The sequence below is a fragment of the Motacilla alba genome, chromosome 1A (assembly GCF_015832195.1).
Source record: "Motacilla alba alba isolate MOTALB_02 chromosome 1A, Motacilla_alba_V1.0_pri, whole genome shotgun sequence".
NCBI lineage: Eukaryota > Metazoa > Chordata > Aves > Passeriformes > Motacillidae > Motacilla > Motacilla alba.
In genome coordinates this window covers 741,585-765,620 of record NC_052031.1, presented here as the reverse complement: position 1 = coordinate 765,620, position 24,036 = coordinate 741,585, and the positions used below count along the sequence as shown (strand labels likewise).

At 57.6% G+C, this 24,036-nt stretch overlaps 2 protein-coding genes across 3 annotated transcripts; both read right to left on the bottom strand.

The window, feature by feature from the left end:
- Window positions 1–4,880: 4,880 nt before the first annotated feature.
- SMO (smoothened, frizzled class receptor) lies at window positions 4,881–13,452 on the bottom strand. Its single transcript, XM_038154081.1, has 12 exons — window positions 12,942–13,452; window positions 9,605–9,810; window positions 8,805–9,014; window positions 8,553–8,725; window positions 8,183–8,402; window positions 7,975–8,098; window positions 7,804–7,896; window positions 7,498–7,606; window positions 7,151–7,336; window positions 6,723–6,871; window positions 6,504–6,638; window positions 4,881–6,305 (listed from the first exon to the last, which is right to left on the bottom strand). The coding sequence occupies exons 1-12, from the start codon at window positions 13,189–13,191 to the stop codon at window positions 5,797–5,799; spliced, it is 2,364 nt and encodes a 787-aa protein (XP_038010009.1). The 5' UTR covers window positions 13,192–13,452; the 3' UTR covers window positions 4,881–5,796.
- A 2,593-nt stretch (window positions 13,453–16,045) lies between these two features.
- Window positions 16,046–22,026, bottom strand: LOC119708189 (tetraspanin-33-like). Of its 2 annotated transcripts, none has more exons than XM_038154277.1 (8): window positions 21,898–22,026; window positions 20,023–20,080; window positions 19,788–19,915; window positions 19,601–19,675; window positions 19,411–19,506; window positions 19,027–19,150; window positions 17,226–17,387; window positions 16,046–16,655 (listed from the first exon to the last, which is right to left on the bottom strand). In XM_038154277.1, the coding sequence occupies exons 1-8, from the start codon at window positions 22,000–22,002 to the stop codon at window positions 16,393–16,395; spliced, it is 1,011 nt and encodes a 336-aa protein (XP_038010205.1). In that variant the 5' UTR covers window positions 22,003–22,026; the 3' UTR covers window positions 16,046–16,392. The 2 variants fall into 2 exon arrangements, with proteins under 2 accessions (XP_038010205.1, XP_038010206.1); XM_038154278.1 differs by having other exon boundaries at window positions 16,419–16,655; window positions 19,027–19,155.
- Between the last annotated feature and the right edge of the window lie 2,010 nt (window positions 22,027–24,036).

Sequence of the window (24,036 nt, the reverse complement as noted above, 5' to 3'; positions counted from 1 at the left end):
GCCCCGCCGCGACTACAGCTCCCGGCATGCCCTGCAGCGCCGTACCGCGCCCCGCCTGCTCGCGGGGCCGCGCGGGGGCTGCTGGGAGTTGTAGTCCGCGCCCCCGTGAGGGCATTTGGTTCTTCTTTCCGCGTTTTGGTGAATTTTCGGTGTTTCGGCCGCCGGGCACGGAATCGTAGAAGGACTGAGGTTGTACAAGACCTTCGAGACCATCGAGACCAAAGTGTGCCCGATCCTCACTTTACGTTACCAGCCCAGAGCTCTGAGTGACACATCCAGGAATTCCTTGGACATGTCCAGGGATGGGGGCTCCAAACCCCCCTGGGCAGCCCCTGCCAAGGCCTGACCCCCTCTCCATGGGGAAATTGCTGCTGATTCCACCCTGACCCTCCCCTGGCCCAGCCTGAGGCCGCTCCCTCTCCTCCTGTCCCTGTTCCCTGAGACCCCCCCGGCTGTCCCCTCCTGGCAGGGACTCGTGCAGAGCCACAAGGTCCACCTGAGCCTCCTCTGCTCCCGGCTCAGCCCCTGCCCAGCTCCCCCAGCCCTGCTGGGGCTCCATTCCCTTCCCCAGCTCCTTTGTCCCCTGTCTGGACTCAATCTGTCACAGGCCTTGGTGTCCCTGCAGTGCCATGGCCTGGCCAGGCAGCCCCCCAGGCCTGGACCAAAATTATGGAATTTCGGAGCCAAAAGGGTTGGAAAAGCCCTCAGAGACAATGAAATCCAGCCATTGCAAGGTCACCACTGATTCATGTCCCCAAGTGCCACCAGCAAGGGTGGATGTCCCACCAAAGCTGTCCCAGTGAGAAAATTGGGTCAAAACGGTGGAATTTCAGAGCCAAAGGGGTTGGAAAAGCCCTCCTGACCATCAATCCCAACCAACAGCAGGAAAACCCATGGGAATGAGGAGCCACAACGTCCTGGAATGGGGAATGTGCCATCCAGATCCTGGGACTTGCTGTGCTGCCAGGCACAGAGCTCAGCCTACAGGCACACATCAGTAATAAAGCACCACATTCGTGATTTACATTTAATGATTTAAGTTTTACCACCTTTTCTAAATCCGGTTCTTTGGGAATGTGCCTCTTCCGGACTGCAAACCCATCCTTTTATTATTGCTATTTATTGAGATCAGCCCCGAGAGAAGAACTTGGAGCTGCTGGTGGGTGAGAGCTCAATTAATTCTCAATTCTCAATTCTCAAGTGTCAATTCCCATCCTCGAGTGCCCAATTCTCAAAGCCCGGGTGAGCTCGGTGTTTGGGATGAGCTGGAGGAGAGGAGAGAGAGAAGGAATCCACAGAGACCTCCCCAAAAACCAGGAGGGAGGGCAGAGATGGAAGCAGCGGAGAGGCTGAAGGATTTCAGGGAAGAGGCATGGGAGAGGGGCAGGAATTCCAGAGGGGATGGGAGTTACAGGAGAAGCAGCGCATCCCTGCGTGCTGAGCACAATTCCCCATCTCAGAAGCTGAAGCTGTTTCCAGCAGCGGGATCTGAGCCCGCAGCCCGTCCCTGCCTCTCTCCGGGATCACAAAATCCCAGCGCAGAGCCGCCCTTTGGAACGCGGAATCCTTGGGAGCCGCCGTGGGAGGGATTTGAAGCTGCAGGGAAATCCCTCCCCTTCCATGGAGAGCTGGAAAGGTCGCGGCTGCCGCAGCGGTGGGAGGTGGTGCTGACCTGGGATGGGGAAATCCTCCGCGATTTATCATCTCAGATCCCACAAAAAAACCCACCTGGGTGTCTGGGCCAAGGCAAAATCCCGACCCTGATCCTCCTCTGCCGAGGAGAGGAGCTTGTGCTGCCCTGGAAATAGAGGAACCCTCCAGAATTTATCATTTCCTGGTACCACAGATCCCACAAAAAACCCACCAGGCTGTTTTGCAAACCCCTGACAAATTCTAAATCCCGATCCTGATCCTCCTCTCTTGAGGAGAGGAGCTTGTGCTGCCCTGGAGATGGAGAAATCCTTTAAAATTTATCATCTCCTGGTGCCACAGATCCCACAAAAAACCCCCAAAAAACACCAGGTTTTATTGGCCAAGGTAAAATTCTGACCCTGATCCTCTTCTGCTAAGAGGAGCTTGTGCTGCCCTGGAAATACAGAAACCCTCCAGAATTTATCATTTCCTGGTACCACAGATCCCACAAAAAACCCACCAGGCTGTTTTGCAAACCCCTGGCAAATTCAAAATCCCGACCCTGATCCTCCTCTGCTGAGGAGAGGAGCTTGTGCTGCCCTGGAGATGGAGAAATCCTTTAAAATTTATCATCTCCTGGTGCCACAGATCCCACAAAAAACCCCACCAGGTTTTATTGGCCAAGGTAAAATTCTGACCCTGATCCTCTTCTGCTAAGAGGAGCTTGTGCTGCCCTGGAAATACAGAAACCCTCCAGAATTTATCATTTCCTGGTACCACAGATCCCACAAAAAACCCACCAGGCTGTTTTGCAAACCCCTGACAAATTCTAAATCCCGATCCTGATCCTCCTCTGCTGAGGAGAGGAGCTTGTGCTGATCTGGAAATAAAGAAATCCTCCAGAATTTATCATCTCAGATCCCACAGATCCCACAAAAAAACCCACCAGGTTGTTTTGCATGCCCTTGACCAAGGCAAAATCATCACCCTGATCCTCCTCTTCTGCTAAGAGGAGCTTGTGCTGCCCTGGAGATGGAGAAATCTCCAGAATTCATCATCTCAGATCCCACAAAAAGATCCCAGGTTGCTTTGCACATCCTTCACCAGGGCAAATTCCTGAGCCTGAGCCCACCTGGCTCAGCGTGGGATCTTCCTCACCTTTTAAAGGATATTCCCAAAATCAGGGGACTGGCAGGGATGGTGTTTTCCTGGAAAAAACACCCTGTGCTGCTGCCAGCACCCCCAAAACTCCTGGTTTTCCCTGTGAAGGCTGAGCTGGAGCAGAGGCTGGGCAGAGTTCCAGAATAAATTGGGGATTTATTGCAAGGATCTCCTCCATGGATCCACCTTGGGCAGCACAAGAGCCCAGCCAGGGCTGCAGCCAAGAGGAACCAAAATGGTCCCAAAATGAACACAAAATGAACCAAAATGGTCCCAAAATGAACCCCAGAGGAACCAAAATGAACCAGAATGGTCCCAAAATGAACCCAAGATGAACCCAAATGGTCCCAAAATGCACGAGCGCTCCCGGGGTCTCTGCCTTGGCTCAGCTCTGCTCCATTGGCACCTTGCAGTTCATTGTCCCGTTCCAGCTTTAGCCCAGGCACTCCCACCCTGCTTGTTTGTCTCTCTGCAGCCCACGCTGTTTGTGCTCCTGGCTGAGCTTTGGCTCATTGGTCCTTGGTCCCAGCTGGAGCAGGAATTGTTTTGTCTCCCTGCTCTGTGCAGAGAGCTCACCATCCCATAATATGAACCCAGCCCCACACGCTGGATCAGCACAGAATGGGAAACACAGGAAAGCCAAACCTGAGGCAGCCTGGAGAGCACAGCGAGGCTGTGCCAGGGATCCGGGCCGTGCCTGGTGATTTATCTGGGAAAACAACGGGCACCAGCAGAGCAGGGAGAGGCTCCTGGGGAGGGAGGCTCCAACAATTGGGGCTCTGTGAGAAGCAGGAAGCTCGGGGCTGGCTCCTTCCCTCGCTCCCCGGCACCAGCCTGGGATGGCTTTGCCTGGAAGTTTGGGAGAAAACAGCTTTGGAAAAGCAGAGTTCCTCTCCGTGCGAGGCGCGGCCGGGTGTAGATCCGCAGCAGAGTTTGGGTTTTCCCACAAAGAGAACTGAGGCAGAACGGGAGTAAAAACCTGCACTTCCCCAGGTTGTTTCCTGGTCCAACGGAGATTTCATCCTTTTAATTCCACCAGGTGGGTGGAAAATTCCAGTTTCTCCCCGGGGATCGGTGGTTCGGTGAATCCACGGGGAATATTCCCCAAATTTCCTGATATTTCCCCGTTTTTCCCCAGTGAAACCCCTGGGGGTGTTGGGAGATGTCTGACCCTCTGTGCTTCACCCTCCTGCCCCTCCCATTGGAGCTTTTCCCTAGGGATATTTCAGGGGAATTTGCTGGATTTTGGCAAACTGGGGGTGTTTCATTCCTTCCAAATTTTCTCCCCCTGCACCAAATCAAGGCGGGGTTTTTTTGGGAGGGGATGTGACGTTGTCAGCACATCCCCTGCTGCTTCCAAAATGAAAATATTTTGGGGTTTTTTTCGTTTCAAAATGGCAAATCTTTTAGGAATAGTTTTGTCAGAGTTTTTTTAACGAGAAAGCCACAAAATAATATAAAGAAAAACAAAAAGAAAAAGCCTAAAAAAGGGAGATAAAGAGAAATATTTTGTTTCATCCCTGACAATCCAGCTTTGACTCCGTAGCACAGTCAGCCCAAAAAAAAAAATACCAAAGCCTGGAAAAATGCAATTTTCACTGACCAATTCCAACTAAATGTCAGGGTCTGGTTTGCAGGATAACCAAAGCCTGCAGCTGCACGGCTCTCAGGCACAATAAAAAAAGGATCTTTTCCAAAAGCAGCATTTTTTTCCCCAAAAAAAGCACCAGCACCGTGGGAAACCACAGATGCTTCAGTGGGACCCTACGCAGGAGCACCCCAAAATTTGGGGGATATTTTAGCCCGTGGTGCCACCTGCTGGCAAAGGCCCCAGCTGTCCCCAAAGCTGCCCAGCTGTCCCCAAAAGTGTCCCCACAGCCCCCGAGGGCATTTCCAGCCCCTCAGAGCTCCCTCCTGCAGGTGGAACAGGGGGCTCAAAGCACTTTAAAGCAGATTTTAAGGTGCTTTAAAGCAGTTTGAAACACTTGAAAGCAGTTTTTAGAGGAAGAGGGTTTTTAGGAGAAAGGACAAACAATGTTTTCCCACACGGATCCCTCCCCAAAAGAGCCCAGAGCAGCCACTGGGATTGAAAATCTGTAAATTTAATACTGATACAGGAGGGTTTTTCCTTTACACAGCAAAAATGAACCCGTGGAGGTCACTGGGATAGCAAAAAAAAAAGAAAAAAAAAAAAAAGAAAAAAAAAAAAGCCAGGAGCCTACCAGGACTTAATAAAAACAGGGAAAATCCAAACACCAGCAGGGACTGGAGCCCTCCTGCCTCAGGGCTCCACTGGGTTTGCTGTGACTTGATTTTCATTTTTTTTTAATCCTAAAAAAATAATAAAAAAAAGCTTTGCTCTGGGGGTGGCTGACCCTGATTCACCTCGAGCACCCCGAGGTTTTTGGGGTTTTTTGTTTTTGCTCAGGAGCACCCAGGCAGCCCGAGGTGCTTCCTGTCCCCTCTCCCTGGTGCTGCCACCCCACTAATCCTGATTTGGGTCTGGCTCAGCTCCCTGGGGAGCCGGAAGGCACTTTGGGGTCTCGGAAGGAATTGGGGTGAACCCAAAATAGGGGTGCACACCAGGGGTGCTGCTACCGCTGCTGCTGCTGGCTCACCCCGAGCAGAGGCACCACGATACAAACATTAAAAAAATCGGGAATTTAAAAAAATTCGCTATTGGCACAAGTGGGGGTGAGCTCTACGTACCTCTAGCTGTGGCTGGGGCAGAGCTGCCCCCAATCTACCCTGATCTAGGCTGTCCCCAGGCGTCCCCCTGGTCCCTAAATCCCTGTGGGAGCTGGGGCTTGTCCCACTGACAGCTCCCTTCTCCCGGCGACGCCGGAGGGAATCCCAAAACCTCTCTAGGCCGGGAAGTGCGCGGAGACAAATCCTCCAAGGGGAGGAACGGGATGCGCTCGGGTGGATGGAACGTTCGGGACGGATCCCTGTGGCATCAGGTGGCTTCCGGTGTCCCCACGGCCTCCCCACGTCCCTCCGGGGTCAGAAGTCCGAGTCGGGCTCCAGCAGCTCGGCGTCCACCAGGTTGGTCCGAGAGTGGATGGGGGCCAGCGCTGCCCGGCAGCCCTGAGTCCTGCTTGCCCCGGGCCGGGGCAGGGGGCCGGGCTGGGGGGGCCACAGGGGGCCCCCGTTGCGGTGCCAGTGCCCGGCACCGGGGCTCTCGGGCTCGGCGGCGCCGCTCTCGGGGCAGAAGGGGTTGCTGATGACGTGCAGGACGTTGGCCCTGCGGCCGCGCCCGTCCCACGGGCCCCCGGGGAAGGTGGCATCGGGCAGGACGTCGGGGGCGAAGGCCACCAGGCAGGGCTGGGGGGGCAGGCGGGGCAGGCGAGGGACGGCGCTGGGGACGGCGGAGAGCCCCGGGCAGCGCTCGGGGTCCGGGGTCACCTCCTTCTTCTTCTTCCTCCGCTTCTTCTTGCGGCCGCTGCGCTTCTGCAGCTCCGGGGACACGTCGGCCTCCACCACCCACAGGTTGGCCCTCTCCTCTGGTGGCACTGGGGGACGTGGGGTGAGGTGGCTGTAAGTGGCCACGTCCCACCTGTGCCCTCCGCCACCTCCCAACAGCCCCCGCCACCCGCCTGATCCCACGGGGATCCATCCCAAATATTCCATCTCCCTGAGTACACCCTCCCCGCGCACCCCCGGCCCGGCTCGTCCCCCAGACATTCCCCACGAGGTCCCCAAGGACTTGCCAGGTGTCGCCACGGGTGTCACGGAGATGTCCTGGGGCAGGATGGCCCCTCTCCTGGCCACCATCTTGGTGACGTGCTGGGCCCACGCCGAGGACACGTCGGCCGACGGCTCGTTGATGTTGAACGCCAAGCCGGCTGTGGGGACGGGGGATCTGGTTAAGAGGGGACTTTGGGGACTCCAGGGGGCTGCTGGGGACATCCCCTGCCCCGGGCACGTACCCACGGGGCCGTCGTGGGACACGGTGTGCATGCTGAAGGACAGCTCCTGGCCCGGGTCGCGCAGCAGCTCCTTGCGCTTGGAGAAGGCCTTGGCGATCATCTTGCTCTTCTTGATCCTCTTGGGCTGGTCATCGCTCTGCCCCGTCAGCCTGGGGACACGGAGGGCACAGAGGGACAGGGGGCACAGCTGTCACAGCTGGGGACACAGGGACCCTCCCCAGCTCCCCCTCCTGCACGTGGGGACAGCAGAGTGGGGAATGGGTCCCTTGGGGTTGGAGGTGTCCCGCAAATGCCACATGGGAGAGGCCACCCCCCGTTCCTGAGCTGCTGCGAGGTGAGGGACAAACATCTGGGAATGTCCTCCAACATCCCACTGGATGGGGCAGGAGGGGCTCCAGGGAGCTGGGGCGACACCCTCGGGGTCCCACCTGCACCAGGTGCGCTTCCAGATGAGCAGGGTGGCCTTGGTCCAGACCCAGGTGCTCATGGAGACGCCGGTGCCGAACATGGCGAAGAGGTTGATCTTCTCCACCAGCAGGCTCGGCCGGTTCTTGATCTCGCAGTCGGGGATGGGCTTGTTGGTCTGCGTGGCGATGGTCACGTTGGCCTCGCACCTGCGGGGACGCGCGGGGGACAGGGGCCGTAAGGAGCGGGGACAGCCCACGGCCCCCACAGCCCTGCAGGGCGGAGACGCGGTGGCACCGCTGGTGGGGGACACGGGGCTCTCCACCGCGGTGCCACCGTGTCCCCGTCACGCCGCCCCTGTCCCACTCACAGGACGTATTCCCGGAAGCTGCGCTCCCACTCGGCCTGGTTGAAGAAGTCATAGAAGTGGCAGCCAAAGGTGATGAAGACGAAGCCGAAGGCCAAGAAGCCAAAAATGCCTGGAAGAGAAGAGGGACATCCAGCCAAGCTCCGGTGACACCGAGACAAAGGCACCGCATTGGGACCGCGCCACCACCACCACCAGAGCTTTGTCCCCGGCTGCTGCCACCCCGCGAAGGGGCTGTGTGACTCCAGGGGACAGAACGTCCCCGTTCCCAGCCGGATTCCCTGGGGAACGGTGCCGCTGAAGCCTCACCCAGGCGCAGCATGGTCTCGTTGATCTTGCTGGCCGCCTTCTCGCTCAGCAGCCCGGGGTGGTTGCTCTTGATGGAGAAGAGCGTCATGACCCCTGCGGGGAGACGACGGGGTCAGGGCGTGGGGACACCCACGGTGACCCCGTCCCTTCCCAGAGCAGAGCCACACCTACCCCGGATGAGGAAGTAGCCCCCCACGATGAGCACGAGCCCGATGGGGGCCAGCACGAAGCCGGCTCGGTAGCGGTAGTTCTTGTAGCCCACGAAGCAGATGCCGCTGACAGAGTCACCGTCCACCTGGCGGCGACAGGGACGGGGACAGGAGGGTCAGCTGGCTGCGGGTGTCACTGTCACATCATCCCGTGACGGTGGCCCCGTTACCTGCGCCACGGCCAGGATGGCCACGGTGAGCACGAAGGGGATGGACCAGGTGATGAGGTGGAAGTAGGAGGTCTTGCCCAGCAGCGGCTGGTAGGTGGTGCCCAGGGCCTTGAAGGACGTGTGCCAGGCGTAGGTGAGCATGACAAACCAGATGACGCCCGACATCAGCGAGTAGTACACGATGACGAAGATGATGACGCACGACAGCGTCTCGTTGGAGCTGCGGAGAGGCGAGGCGAGAGCGTCACCCACCCCCGTGAGGGGACACGGGGGTCTCGCCCTCCGTGCTCCCAGAGGCCAGCGGACCCCAGAGCCCTCCTCGGTGCTGGGGACAGCCCTGGCGGCGGCTGGGGACGGAGGTGACACCTACGTGGGCTCGCCCAGCCGCATGGTGCCGTCGGCCCGGCACACGATCTCGTCGCGGGCGCCGTCCATGAACTGCGCCAGCCAGCCAATGCTGCCCACGAAGAAGCAGGCATTGACGTAGAACAGGATGACGGCGGGGTAGCGGTTGGAGTTCCTCCAGTCAGCAACAAACGTGGCCTGCGGGGGCGGAGAAAGCGACAGCTCGGCGCCCGTCCCCTTCTGGGGACAGCTCCCCCACAAGGAGCCCGCGTCTCACCAGGGTGAAGAAGGTGCAGAAGATGGTGACGGAGCTGAAGGCGGCGATGTAGACGTGCATCTCGCGGTGCTCCTTCTCGGTGAACAGCGGGTTCTGGCACTGGATGCCACAGCCCTCCACGTCCTCGTACCAGCTCTTGGGGTTGTCCGTCCTCACCAGCGGCGCCTCGCACTGCCCCGAGCTGTTGAACTTGATGTTCTGCACCTCGTTCTGCCAGACGGGAAACCAGGCCGTGAGGAGGAGGAGGAGGAGGAGGAGGAGGAGGAGGAGGAGGAGGAGGAGGAGGAGGAGGAGGAGGAGGAGGAGGAGGAGACACCCCCCTGGCCAAGATGGACATCAGTCCCCTGTGGAGGGCAGGGGACAGCTGGGTTCCATAGGATCACCATGGAATCATGGAATGGTTGGGCGGGAAGGGACCTCAGAGTCCCTGCAGTGCCACCCTGCCATGGCAGGGCCACCTGCCAGTGTCCCAGGCTGCTCCAGCCCCAGTGTCCAGCCTGGCCTGGGGCACTGCCAGGGATGCAGGGGCAGCCCCAGCTGCTCTGGCAATTCCAGCCCAGCCAGGAATTCCTCATGGCCAAGATCCCATCCATGGCTGCCCTCTGGCACTGGCAGCCATTGCCTGTGTGCTGTCCCTGCAGGCCTTGTCCCCAGTCCCTCTGCAGCTCTCCTGGAGCCCCTGCAGGCCCTGCAATGTGCTGGAAGCTCTCCCTGGATCCTCCCCTTCTCCAGGCTGACCAACACCAACCCTCCTCTCCTCCAGAGTGCCTTTCCCTCCCCACGCCGTGCCCGCGCCGTACCGGGCAGCCCTCGGGGAAGCGGTCCGTGGTGCACTTGAGGAAGTCGGGCCAGCCGCGCTCGCGCTCCACGATGGTGCAGGGCGCGCGGGTGGCCTGGCACAGGGTCTGGCTGGGCAGCTCCACCTGCCCGTCCTCGCACTTGGGCATGTAGACAGCGCAGAGCAGGGGCTGGATGACATCCCAGCAGCGCGGGGCATTGCGCAGGCCTGCGAGGAGGGGACGGCACCGTCACCACCCCCGGCACGGCCGCCTCCTGCTGTCCCCACAGCACCAGGACCCTTCTGTGGGGCCATCCTGCTGTCCCCACAGCACCCACACAGCTCTGGGACCCCCCTGCAGGGCTCTCCTGCTGTCCCCACAGCACACACACAGCACTGGTACCCCTCTGTGGGGCTCTCCTGCTGTCCCCACAGCACTGGGACCCCTCTGTGGGGCCATCCTGCTCTCCCCACAGCACTGGGGCCCCTCTGTGGGGCCTCTGGGGCACTGTGCCCTTCACCAGGGCTGCCCCTCCACACTGTGCCCAGCCCCTGATGAACCATTTTCTGTACTGAACCCATCCCCAGACTCCTGCTGTACCCATCCTCTCCTGTTCCCCCCTACACCCTCCCTGCACCCCAATCTCCTGCTCCTCCCCACAGTACATCACCTCCACTCCTCTGCTGTACAGTTTTCTGCACTGTGCCCATCCCCAGACGCCCACTATACTGCTCCCCTCCACGCTGCTCCTATCTCCAGTCCCTTTTTAATCCATTTTTTTATACTGTGCCCATCTCCAGTCTCTTTTTAACCAGTTTTCCACACTGTGCCCATCTCCAGTCCCTTTTTAACCAGTTTTCCACACTGTGCCCCTCTCCAGTCCCTTTTCAATCAGTTTTCTGCACTGTGCCCCTCTCCAGTCCAATTTTTAACCAGTTTTCTACACTGTGCCCCTCTCCAGTCCCTTTGTAATCCATTTTTTATACTGTGCCCCTCTCCAGTCCCTTTTTAACCAATTTTCTACACTGTGCCCATCTCCAGTCCCTTTTCAATCAGTTTTCTGCACTGTGCCCATCTCCAGTCCCTTTTTAACCAGTTTTCTACACTGTGCCCATCTCCAGTCCCTTTTCAATCAGTTTTCTGCACTGTGCCCATCTCCAGTCCCTTTTTAACCAATTTTCTACACTGTGCCCATCTCCAGTCCCTTTTCAATCAGTTTTCTGCACTGTGCCCATCTCCAGTCCCTTTTTAACCAGTTTTCTACACTGTGCCCATCTCCAGTCCAATTTTAAACCAGTTTTCTGCACTGTGCCCATCTCCAGTTCCATTTCAATCAGTTTTCTACACTGTGCCCATCTCCAGTCCAATTTTAAACCAGTTTTCTGCACTGTGCCCATCTCCAGTCCCTTTTTAACCAGTTTTCTGCACTGTGCCCATCTCCAGTCCCTTTTTAATCCATTTTTTATACTGTGCCCCTCTCCAGTCCCTTTTTAACCAGTTTTCTGCACTGTGCCCATCTCCAGTCCCTTTTCAATCAGTTTTCTTCACTGTGCCCCTCTCCAGTCCCTTTTTAACCAGTTTTCTGCACTGTGCCCCTCTCCAGTCCCTTTTTAACCAGTTTTCTGCACTGTGCCCCTCTCCAGTCCCTTTTTAACCAGTTTTCTGCACTGTGCCCCTCTCCAGTCCCTTTTTAACCAGTTTTCTGCACTGTGCCCATCTGGGCCCAGCCTCCAGCTCCTGTGTATGCTGCACCCATCCCCTGCACCCACTGTAGAGTTTTCTACACTGCACCCACCCCTGGGCCTGTGCTATCCCATATCCACCCCCTGTACCCCAATCTGCTGCTGCCCTCTGTACTGCACCCATCCACAATGTTTTGTTACACACTGTTCTAGACTGTACCCATCCCCAGGCCCTCTGGATGCAGTTTTGTGTACTGTGCCCATCTCCAGCCCCCTCTATAAAGTTTTCTGTACTCTACCCATCCCCAGTCCCCTGCTAGGCACTTTTCTATACTGTACCCATCTCCAGTCCCCTGATGGGCACTTTTCTATACTCTACCCACCCCCAGCCCCCCTCTATAAAGTTTTCTGCACTGTGCCCATCCCCATCCCCCCTCTATGAAGTTCTCTATACTGTGCCCATCCCCAGCCCCCTCTATGAATAGTTTTCTATACTCTACCCATCCCCAACCCTTTGCTATACAGTTTTTTGTACTTTACCCATCCCCAGCCCCCCCCTATACACTTTTCTATACTATAACCATCCCCATTCCTCCTCTATAAAGTTTTCTATACTGTATCCACCTCCAGTCCCCCTCTGTGAAGATTTCTATACTGTACCCATCCCCAGCCCCCCTCTATACACTTTTCTACACTGCATCCATCCCCACTACCCCTCTATGAAGTTTCTATACTCTACCCATCCCCAGCCCCCTGCTAGGCACTTTTCTATAATCCACCCACCCCCAGCCCCCTCTATGAAGTTTTCTATACTCTACCCATCTCCAGCCCTCCTCTATGAAGTTTTCTATACTGTGCCCATCCCCAGCTCCCCTCTAGAAAGTTTTCTATACTGTGCCCATCCCCATTCCCCCTCTATGAAGTTTTCTATACTCTACCCATCCCAATTCTCCCTCTATACACTTTTCTATACTCTACCCATCCCCAGCCCCCTGCTAGGCACTTATCTATACTCTGCCCACCTCTGGCCCCCTCTATAAAGTTTTCTATACTCTACCCATCCCCATTCCTCCTCTATAAAGTTTTCTATACTGTATCCACCCCCAGCTCCTCCTCTATGAAGTTTTCTATACTCTACCCATCCCAATTCTCCCTCTATACACTTTTCTATACTGTATCCATCCCCAGCCCCCCTCTATACACTTTTCTATACTATAACCACCCCCATTCCTCCTCTATAAAGTTTTCTATACTGTGCCCATCCCCATTCCCCCTCTATGAAGTTTTCTATACTCTACCCACCCCCAGCCCCCTCTATGAAGTTTTCTATACTCTACCCGTCTCCCGCCCTCCTCTATGAAGTTTTCTATACTCTACCCACCCCCAGCCCCCTCTATAAAGTTTTCTATACTCTACCTATCTCCAGCGCTCCTCTATAAACTTTTTATACTGTATCCCCCCCCAGCTCCCCTCTATGAAGTTTTCTATACTCTACCCATCCCCAGCTCCCCTCTATAAAGTTTTCCATACTTTACCCACCCCCAGCCCCCCCACACCACACCCAAACCCCCCTCCAAGCTCTCCCCTCACCGCTCTCCCCCGCTCCCCATCCCCCTCCAGCCCCATCCCGGGCCTCTCCCGCACTCTCCCCGCTCCCGGTGCCGTCCCGTCCGTACCGGACCAGAGCAGCAGCTTGCCGTGCGCCTCCTCCTGCGAGGCGGAGTCGGTGGCCAGCAGCGTGGAGGTGGCGGCGTAGGGCAGCGCGGAGCCCAGGCAGGCGCCGAAGCGGAGCCGCTCGCAGGGCGCGGGCCGGCGGCAGCGCGGGGGCCCGGCCGAGGCGTTGTGGGCGGCGGGGCAGCGGCCGCCCAGAGCCAGCGCCAGGGCCAGCGCCAGCGCCCAGCGCCGCCCGCCGCGGCCCGGCCACATCGCGGCGGTGCTCGGCGGGCTTAGGGCGGCTCGCAGCGGGGCGAGGGGCCCGCCATGGCCCCGCCGCCTTTGTTGGGCTCGCCGGGAGCGAGCGGAGCGGCCCCGCTGCTGCTCCTCCTCCTCCGCCGCCGCCGCCGCCCGCGGCCCGGCCCGGCCCGCGCCCCCCGCCGGGGCGGGCTGAGGGAGGGACCGCGGGGGAAGCGCTGCGGAGGGTAAGAACGCGATTTGTGAGGGGAAAAGCCGCTGGAAACTGAGGGGAAAGTGTCTTTTTGGGGGGAGGAAAGAGTGCCCTTCTGTGAGGAAAAAGTTCCTCTCGTGAGGAGTCACTTTCGGCCAGGAAAAGTTTCCTTTTTCTGAGGAAGTTTCCTTTTTCTGAGGGAAAGTTCATTTTTCTGAGGGAAAGTTCCTTTTTCTGAGGGAAAGTTCCTTTTTCTGAGGAAAAATTCCTTTTTCTGAGGAAAAAGTCGCTAAGAAGTGAAGGAAAATGATTTTTTTTTGGGAGGAAGGAGTCTCCTTTTGTGAGGAAAAAGTTCCTCTTGTGAGGAAAGAGTGCTTTTGGTCAGGAAAAGTTTCTCTTTTTCTGAGGGAAAGTTCATTTTTCTGAGGAAAAGTACCCTTTTTCTGAGGAAAAGTTCCTTTTTCTGAAGGAAAGTTCCTTTTTCTGAGGAAAAAGTCGCTAAAAAGTGAAGGAAAATGATTTTTTTTTTTGGGAGGAAAGAGTCTCCCTTTGTAAGGAAAAAGTTCCTCTCGTGAGGAAAGAGTCACTTTTGGTCAGGAAAAGTTTCCTTTTTCTGAGGGAAAGTTCCTTTTTCTGAGGAAAAAGTCGCTAAAAAGTGAAGGAAAATGATTTTTTGGGGGGGGAGGAAAGAGTCTCCTTTTGTGAGGAAAAAGTTCCTCTCGTGAGGAAAGTCACTTTTTGTCAGGAAAAGTTTCTTTTTTTCTGAGGAAAAGTTCATTTTTCTGAGGAAAAGTTCCCCTTTTCTGAGGGAAAGTTCCTTTTTCTGAGGAAAAGTTCCTTTTTCTGAGGAAAAAGTCGCCAAAAAGTGAGGGAAAATAAATTTTTTTAGAGGAAAGAGTCTCCTTTTGTGAGGAAAAAGTTCCTCTCATGAGGAAAGAGTCACTTTTGGTCAGGAAAAGTTTCTCTTTTTCTGAGGGAAAGTTCATTTTTCTGAGGAAAAGTACTCTTTTTCTGAGGAAAAGTTCCTTTTTGTGAGGGAAAAGTCTCTAAAAAGTGAAGGAAAATTATGTTTTTGGGAGGAAAGAGTCTCCCTTTGTGAGGAAAAAGTTCCTCTCGTGAGGAAAGAGTCACTTTTTGTCAGGAAAAGTTTCTTTTTTTCTGAGGAAAAGTTCATTTTTCTGAGGAAAAAGTCGCTTTTTGTGAGGGAAAAAGTCACTAAAAAGTGGGGGAAAACTCTTTTTTTGGGGAGGAAAAAGTCCCCCCTCACAAAAGGCCTTTGTGAGGAAAAAGTCACATTTTGTGGGGAAAATATTCCTTTTTCTGAGGGGAAAACTTCCTTTTTGTGCATAAAAACTCCCGCATGAGGAAAAAAGTAACTTTTTGTGAGGGAAAGTTTCTCTTTTCTGAAGAAAAAGTTCCTTCTTTGGAGGAAAAAGTCACTCCTGTGAGGAAGAAGTCGCTTTCTGTGAAGCAAATGTCTCTTTTGGGAGGAAAAAGTCACTTTTGGGAGGAAAAAGTTCCCTTTTTTGTGAGGAAAAAGTCACTATTAGTGAGGGAAAAGTTCATTCTTATGAAGAAAAGGTCCAGTTTTGGAATGAAAAAGTCACTTTTGTGACAAAACCATCACTTTATATGAGGAAAATATCGATTTTGTGAGAGAAAAGTTCCTTCTTCTGAGGAAAAGATCCTTTTTTTGTTTCTGTGAAATAAAATATCCTTCTGATGAAAAGGCCTTTGTGAGTAAAAAGTTACTTTTTGGAGGCGAAAAGTTGCCTTTGGGGGGAAAGAAGCCACTTTTGGCAGAAGAAAAGTTAATTTTAAAGGGAAAAGTTACTTTTTGGGGAGTAAAAGTTACTTTTGTGGGACAAAATACACTTTTTTCTAGGGAAAAAAAGTTACTTTTTCCAGGAGGGAGTACTCTTTTAGGGGGAAAAAATCAATTTTGAGGGAGAAAACTTGATTTTTGTGGAGGAAAGTTCCTTTTCTAGGGGTAAGTTGCTTTTTTTGGAGGGGGAAAATCAGTTTAGGGGGGACAAAAGACACTTTTGGGTAAAGAAAATTCGCTTTTTGGGGACAAGTCCCTCTTGGGGGAAGAAAAGTTGCTTTGGGGGGAGAAAAGACGGGATTTTTGAGGGGGAAAAGTAATTTTTTTGGAGAGCAGCTACTTCTCAGAGTAAACTTGCTTTTTTGGGGCGAGAAGTAGCTCTTCGGAGGGGAAGTTTTGGGGGAAAAAAAGAGTTTTGGAGGGGGAAAAAAATCACTTTTTTTTTTGCGGGGAGGCGCCATTGCTCGGAGAAGCAATCACTTTGGGGGAAGAAATCACATTTCGGCGGGGGGATGAGGCGGATTTTGAGGGGGGAAAAAAGCCAAAAAAAGGTTTGTTTTTTTTTTTTAAATGGGAGAGAAGCCTCCCGGCCGCACACAAAGAGCCGGGCGCTGGGCCGCATCCCGGCTCCCTCCGCGCCAGGGACCACCCAGCCCGAGCTGAAGGGAAAATTAAAACAAAAAAAAATAAACCCAGCCCCAAAAAACTCCACCCACAGCGCCGAGGGGCCGGGCCAGGCCCTGCAGCCGCTTTCCCCCCTCGTTTTGGGGTCTCACAGCAGCACGGGGCCTGGGGTGGCCTCCGTGTGTCCCCAGGGCCACCGCGGTGTGCCCCGCGCAGCCTGGCAGAGCTCGGAGCGGTTTTGTGTCTTTATTGTCCGGGAAAGCCAAGGAACGGGCACAGCCCGGCACGGCCTCGGCCCGCTCGGCTGGCCCGGGCTCAGCCCTGCTGTGCCCTCGGCTGTCCCCGCGGCCAGCGACACCGAGACGGACACCCGGCCACGGGGGGGAATGTCCCCGGCCCCACAGCCCGGCCTGGGCGAAGGCAGCTCGGTGCACGGACACACAGACAGACAGACAGACAGGAAAACGTCCTTCTCCAGCGCACGCGGGGAGGGGAAGCACATCCCAACGCGAAGCTTTGTGCGCCCGCAGGACGGACGGACAGACAGCCAGCGGCTCCCCGGCGCTGCTTCAGCTCAGCGCCTCCAGGCCGAGCCCAGCAGCGGCTGCCGAAGGCACGGAGGCTCCTGCGCGGCCGCCGCGGAGCCGCATTCCCTCTCCTCCAGCGGCTGTCCCCGCCGATCCGGGGCTCGGGAATGGCCCGGGAGCGCCGCCGTGCCGCGGGGAGGGTGCGGGCTCAGGACCAGGGGTCTGCCCGGTGCTGCTGGTTGTAGAGCTGCAGCTTGACCTGGTCGCGGATCTGGTTGATGAGGAGCCGTGCCAGGACGATGCCCACCAGCTGGAGGGGAGAGGGACCGGGAGGGAAACGAGAGAGGGAGGGAGTGGGAAAAGGAGAGGGATGGGGAGAGGAAAGGGGGAGAGATAAGGAGAGGGAGGGGAGAGGAGGAAGGGGGAGATGGAGGAGAGGGAGAGGAAAGGGGAAGTGAGATAAAGGGAAGGCAATGGGGAAGGAGAAGGGAGGAGGAAGAGGAAGAAGGAGGAGGAGGGAAAAGGAAGAGGAAGGGGAACAGGGAAGGAAATGACAGGAAGGGGAAAGGGAAGAGTAAGTGGGGAGGGAAAGGGAGGGGAGAGGGAAAGAGGGAAGTGGGAGAGGAAGAGGAAGGAGAGAAAAGCGAGAGAAAGAAAGAGCAAGAGGGACGGGGGAGAGGGAAGAAGAGGAAGGGCAGAGGGAGGTACTGAGTGACACCAGGCAGTGTCACCCCATGCCCCCCGCGCCTGACATTTGTGTCACTCCCTCACCCCAAATCCTGTCCCGACTCCACCATCTCACAACCAGCCACCATTAAGGCAGCTCCCAAAAAATCCCCACAAAGCGGAGCTCTGTCCCCGCGGTGCCCCAGCCCCGTACCTGGGGCAGGGCCAGCCCCAGGGTGATGCCCCCCAGCAGGAAGAGGTTGCTGTGGGTCCAGTTGACCAGCTTGTCGATGCAGCCGTTGGTGTGGATGAAGGCGCTGGCCTCCAGGTAGCCCCTGGCCTGCATCCCGTGGCCACACATGGTGTTGATGACAGCCTGCCAGAGGGGACAGAGCACAGAGGGGCTGGGGACAGAACACACTGGGCTCCCTGCTCTTGGGGGACATCTGTGCAGTGACCAGGCCCCTGCCTTGGCGGGGTGTCCCTTCCTCAGTGTGCCCACGCCAGCCCTCCAGAGCCACCTGCCCCCAAAGAGCCAATTCCAGCTCTGGAGAGGGAGAATCCTCCCCACCTCACCACAGCACTTCCACACAGGAGTCCCAAACCCAATGGCTGGGATGGGGGAACCCAAACCCACAGGGTGGGATGGGGAACACAAACCCAGAGGGTGAAATGGGGACACAAACCCAGAGGGTGGGATGGGGAACACAAACCCAGAGGGTGAAATGGGGACACAAACCCACAGGGTGGGATGGGGAACCCAAACCCAGAGGGTGGGATGGGGACACAAACCCAGAGTTTGGAACTGGGGACACAAACCCAGAGTGTGGGATGGGGAACCCAAACCCAGAGGGTGGGATGGGGACACAAACCCAGAGTGTGGGATGGGGACACAAACCCAGAGGGTGGAACTGGGGACACAAACCCAGAGTGTGGGATGGGGAACCCAAACCCAGAGGGTGGGATGGGGACACAAACCCAGAGTGTGGGATGGGGACACAAACCCAGAGGGTGGAACTGGGGACACAAACCCAGAGTGTGGGATGGGGAACACAAACCCAGAGTGTGGGATGGGGACACAAACCCAGAGGGTGGGATGGGGAACACAAACCCAGAGGGTGGGATGGGGAACCCAAACCCAGAGGGTGGAACTGGGGACACAAACCCAGAGGGTGGGGATGGGGAACACAAACCCAGAGGGTGAAATGGGGACACAAACCAAGAGTGTGGGATGGGAACACAAACCCAGAGTGTGGGATGGGGAACACAAACCCAGAGGGTGGAACTGGGGACCCAAACCCAGAGGGTGGGGATGGGGACAAAAACCCAGAGGGTGGGATGGGAACACAAACCCAGAGAGTGGGATGGGGAACCCAAACCCAGAGGCTGGGATGGGGAACCCAAACCCAGAAGGTGGAACTGGGGACACAAACGCAGAGTGAGGGATGGGGAACCCAAACCCAGAGGGTGGAACTGGGGACACAAACCCAGAGTGAGGGATGGGGAACCCAAACCCAGAGGGTGGGATGGGGACACAAACCCAGAGTTTGGAACTGGGGACACAAACCCAGAGTTTGGAACTGGGGACCCAAACCCAGAGTGTGGAACTGGGGACACAAACCCAGAGTTTGGAACTGGGGACACAAACCCAGAGGGTGGAACTGGGGACACAAACCCAGAGTTTGGAACTGGGGACACAAACCCAGAGTGTGGAACTGGGGACACAAACCCAGAGGGGGGGATGGGGACACAAACCCAGAGGATGGAACTGGGGACACAAACCCAGAGTTTGGAACTGGGGACACAAACCCAGAGTGTGGAACTGGGGACACAAACCCAGAGGATGGAACTGGGGACACAAACCCAGAGTGTGGAACTGGGGACACAAACCCAGAGGGGGGGATGGGGTCCATTTGTCTTCCCTCCCCTTGGGCAGGGCTCCAGGCCCAGCGCAGCCCCCGGGGAAGGGAGGACAGGCACGGGGCAGGGTCCCCTGAGGCCACCCCAGGACAGACCTGGTCGGCGTCGTGCAGGCAGCAGGAGAAGGGCACGGAGCAGCGCTCGCGGCTGGGGTTGGTGGCCGTGCAGTTGAAGTACATGTTCTGGGACCAGTCCTTGTAGGAGACGCCCCCGCAGCAGCTGAACTGCGGGCAGGGCACGGGGCTCAGCGGGGAGGGGACCCCAGCCCACGGCAGGGGGACAGGACACTCGGGGCTCTTTGTGCCCCCAGCCCTCCCCAACCTCCCCTTGCCCGGGCAGGACATCACCATGAACATCTTGGAAGAGCCATCCAACGTCCCCAGCCCGTGCTACCCCACAGACGTAAGCCTGACAGGGACATGGGGACATGTCCTCATCCGCTGGAGGGACACCCCGACCCTGCAGGCCCCCCCGGTCACCTCCTTCTGCCCGAAATCGATGAGGTTCTGCAGGTCCAGGTCATCCCGGTAATGCACGATGGCCCCGTTGATGATCTCGCTGACCTTCCCGCGGGCCTGGGGGACAAACGGGGCCACGGCAGCCAGGCTGTCACCCAGCAGGACAGGGCTGGGGTCACCCAGCACCCCCGCCGCCCTCCCTTATCAGTACCTTATCAGAGAACACAAAGCCCAGCGCGCCGGCCGCCAGCTGCAGGAGGAAGATGATGGTCAGGCAGACGGAGAACTGCGGGAAGAGGAAGGCGACGGTGAGGGGAAGAGGAAGGTGACGGTGAGGGGAGCACCGAGATGCCACCAGGGTCCCCAGCAGGGTCCCCAGCCCCTGGGGCAGGACTCACCGTCTGCAGCAGGCAGATGTTCTCCCGCAGGGAGCCGACGCAGCCGCAGAAGGTGATGAGGAAGGTGAGGACGCCCACCACGACCAGGAGGATGGCAGGGTCCACTGCCAGGCACGCCATGGCCGCCTCTGTCACCACGGGCGAGCTGTCACCACGCTGCCAGCACCCCCACGTGCCACCCCCAGCGTGCTGGTGGCTCGGAACCAGCAGGGCTGGGGAGCCCCCCCGAGCTCACCTGCGTGCTTCAGCAGCCGCGCGTACACCCCCACGGCCACCATCACCATGGAGATCATCTGCAGAGGGACACAGGTGGCCCCGCGGGTGTCACCACCCCCGTGCCACACCCACCGCCCCGCCTGCAGCCCCCCCAAAGCCAGGGATGCACCAGAGCTGCAGCCGCTGCCTCAGTTTCCCCTCGTCACACGGCGACCGCCGTGTCCCCTCCTACTGGGAGGTCGCATCTGTCCCCACCTCCCGGGAGGTCACACCTGTCCCCACCTCCCTGGAGGTCACTCGCCAGCCAATGCTGTTCCTCTGCGGGTGGCTGGACACAGGGATGTGGTTTATGGGAAGTGAGAACTTCCTCAAAAATAGGATTGCAAACACGGAAATAACCCACCAAAAAAAAAACCCGAACCCACAAAAGCAGTAAAAAATCTCCAAATATAAAAAAACCCCAGACTTTCCAAGCAGTACAAAAGTCGCCAAAACGTTTTTAAAAAGTCCCTGAAAATAAAAAAAAATTCAAAATATAAAACTTCCCAAAACATAAAAATCCCTCAAAACATTAAAAAAAAATCATCAAAAAGGCCCTCAGACATGGAAAACTGTGGCTTCCCTGCAGGAGATGTCCCTGGGGTGGGCTGGGGACAAGAGGGGCCTCTGTCCCCCTCTCTGGGGGGTTGTCACCTGTGTGGGGCCAGGAAGGGTCCTGGTGGGGACCCAAAGGACCCCAAAAACCCTCGGGGAATGGGGCAACCCCTTCTGTAGGTTCTGGAAAGGGGGATCCCAGTGGGGTCCAGGGATGGGGACACTCCCAGGGGCCAGGAGTCCCTCAGGAATGGGGGGACACGGTGGGGTACTGGAGTTGGGGGCTCCAGGGATCCCGAGGAGAGCAAATTCCAGTGGGGACCAGGGGTGGGGACAGCTCCAAAGCCAAGGGGTTCCCGGTGGGATCCTGGGGATGGAGGTGGGCTGGGGGAATGCAGGGTCCCAGAGAGGTCCAGGGCTGGAGAAAGGGCCTGGGATCCCTGGGGATGGGGGATCCCAAAAGGGTTCCGGGATGGAGACATTCCCAAGGGCTGGGGGTCCCGATGGGATCTCTGGGATGGGGGATCCCAAAAGGGTTCAGGGATGGAGACATTCCCAAGGGCTGGGGGTCCTGGAAATGGGGGATCCCAAAAGGGTTCAGGGATGGAGACATTCCCAGGGGCTGGGGGTCCCTGGAGATGGGGGATCCCAAAAGGGTTCAGGGATGGAAATATTCCCAAGGGCTGGGGGTCTCTGGGGATGGGGGTATTCCCTGGAGATGGGGGATCCCAAAAGGGTTCAGGGATGGAGACATCCCAAGGGCTGGGGGTCCTGATGGAATCTCTGGGATGGGGGATCCCAAAAGGGTTCAGGGACGGAGACATTCCCAGGGGCTGGGAGTCCCGATGGGATCTCTGGGATGGGGGATCCCAAAAGGGTTCAGGGACGGAGACATTCCCAGGGGCTGGGAGTCCCGATGGGATCTCTGGGATGGGGGATCCCAAAAGGGTTCAGGGATGGAGACATTCCCAGGGGCTGGGGGTCCCTGGGGATGGGGGATCCCAAAAGGGTTCAGGGATGGAGACATTCCCGGGGGCTGGGGGTCCCGGTGGGATGGGGGATCCCAAAAGGGTTCAGGGATGGAGATATTCCCAGGGGCTGGGGATCCCTGGGGATGGGGGATCCCAAAAGGGTTCAGGGATGGAGACATTCCCGGGGGCTGGGGGTCCCGGTGGGATCTCAGGCACGGGGGTCCCGGGGATGCCGGGGATGGCGGTGTCCCAGCGGGGCGCAGGGACGGGGACAGCCCCGGGGTCCGGACGTCCTTCGGGAGCGGGGTGTCCCGGTGTCCCGCACTCACCCAGAAGAGCAGGTTGAAGAAGAAGAGCACGTACTTGGCCACCGGGCTCACGAAGGAGAAATCGTCCCCGAGGGGCCCGGCGGGGACCGGTCCCCGCTTCGCCATGGCCGAGCGGAGCCGAGCGGAGCCGAACCGGAGCCGAACGGAGCCGAATGGAGCCGAGCGGAGCCGAACCGGACCGGTGCTCGCTTCGCCGCGCGGCGAGCGCCACTGAGCCCCGCCCCCGCTCCCGCCCGCTCATTGGCTGAACCCTCCTCACTCTGCCTTCCCATTGGACAGCACCCCCGTCACTCAGCCCCGCGGGTCCCGCCCCCGCACCTGTCCGTGATTTAAAGGGCCAGCGCACCCGGCGCTCGTCCCGAGCGGGGCCCGGATCCCGCCTGGGCCGTCCCGAGCCGTGCCCCGGAGAACCCCGCGGCTCGGCGGGATCGATGAGTTTTATAATTATGGCCCGAATTCGGCATTGATTTCTGCCCCGGGGACACGGGGACACCGGGAGCTCTCGTGCCTGAAACGTGGCCAGCTCCAGCTGCGGGGATGCGGCGTTGCCCTGGAAGGACGGGCTGAGTGTCTGACCCCAATTCCCTGAAATCAACCCTCTGTGCTCCCGGTGACCTCTCCAGCCCCGGCAGGAGGGAGCCCAAAGCGCATCCGTTCCCCTCTGCTGCCAAACCCGGGACCCTCCGGTGGCTCCCGGGACGCAGGAAGCGAAGGGTCCCTTCCCCAACAGGAGCCAACCCTCAAACCCCACTTTCGGGATGGATTTTGCCCCATTTCTGTTGCCTCACATTCCCGTTTTCTTGGCGGGTGCCCCCAGAGAGAAGAGCTGTCGCCTTGTCCCATCGCCCTTCTCTCGGAGGGAGCGCCGCCTCACAGCTACAATTTAATTTGTTATAATTCTATTTTTCATCATTTCTCTCCTACGCCCCGGCTGGAAACCCCCCGGGAGCGGATGCCGGCACTGCCCTTTCCGGAGGAACACGAGAGCTTCAGACAGAGGAAGCAAAACCAAAAACCCCCTTTGTGCTTTTGGGGTCACAGAGGAGCCTGTCCCACCCCCAGGACAGCCCTTGCCTTGGGGTGCTGCTGGGAGAGACCTCAGGTTGGTGTGTCCCCCAAAAATCCACGTGTGCCCCTCTCAGGTTGGTGTGTCCCCCAAAAAAATCCACGTGTCCCCCAGAAAATTGACGTGTGCCCCCCTCAGGTCTGTGTGTCCCCCAAAAATCCACATGTGTGCCCCCACCAGGTCTGTGTGCCCCCAAAAAACACACGTGTGCCCCAAAAAATCCACGGGTGCCCCCCTCAGGCTGGTGTGTCCCCCAAAAAAATCCACGTGTGCCCCTCTCAGGTCTGTGTGTCCCCCCAAAAAATCCACGTGTGCCCCTCTCAGGTCTGTGTGTCCCCAAAAAATCCACGTGTCCCCCAGAAAATCCATGTGTGCCCCCACCAGGTCTGTGTGTCCCCCCAAAAAATCCACGAGTTCCCCAAAAAATCCACGGGTGCCCCCCTCAGGCTGGTTGTCCCCCCAAAAAATCCACGTGTTCCCCAAAAAATCCACGTGTGCACCCCTCACGTCTGTGTGTCCCCAAAAAATCCACGTGTTCCCCAAAAAATCCACGTGTGCACCCCTCAGGTCGGTGTGTCCCCAAAAAATCCACGTGTGCCCAAAACACTGGGGGGGACGGGACGGGACAGGGCAGGGATCGATGGGACAGGATCCATGGGATGGGATCCATGGGATGGGATGGAATCTCTGGGATGGGATCAGATCCATGGGGTGGGATGGGATCTATGGGGTGGGATCGATGGGATCCATGGGATGGGATCCATGGGATGGGATCCATGGGATCCATGGGATGGGATCCATGGGATGGGATCGATGGGATCCATGGGATGGGGCAGGATGAAGAGGAGGGCACAGGGGAGGAGAAGGGAGGCTCTGGTGGCCCCCTGAGCCGCAGCAGCGGCCACAGGGAGAGGAGGAGGGGGAGCAGCAGCCCGAGGAGCCCCGCGGAGCCCCCGGGATGCTGCGGGATCCCAAACATCCCAAATTTCCCTCTCGGCGCCTTCGGGAACAGGGGCGGGACAAATGGGCGTGGCCGTAGGCAAAGGGGCGTGGCCGTTGAGGGAACGAGAGCG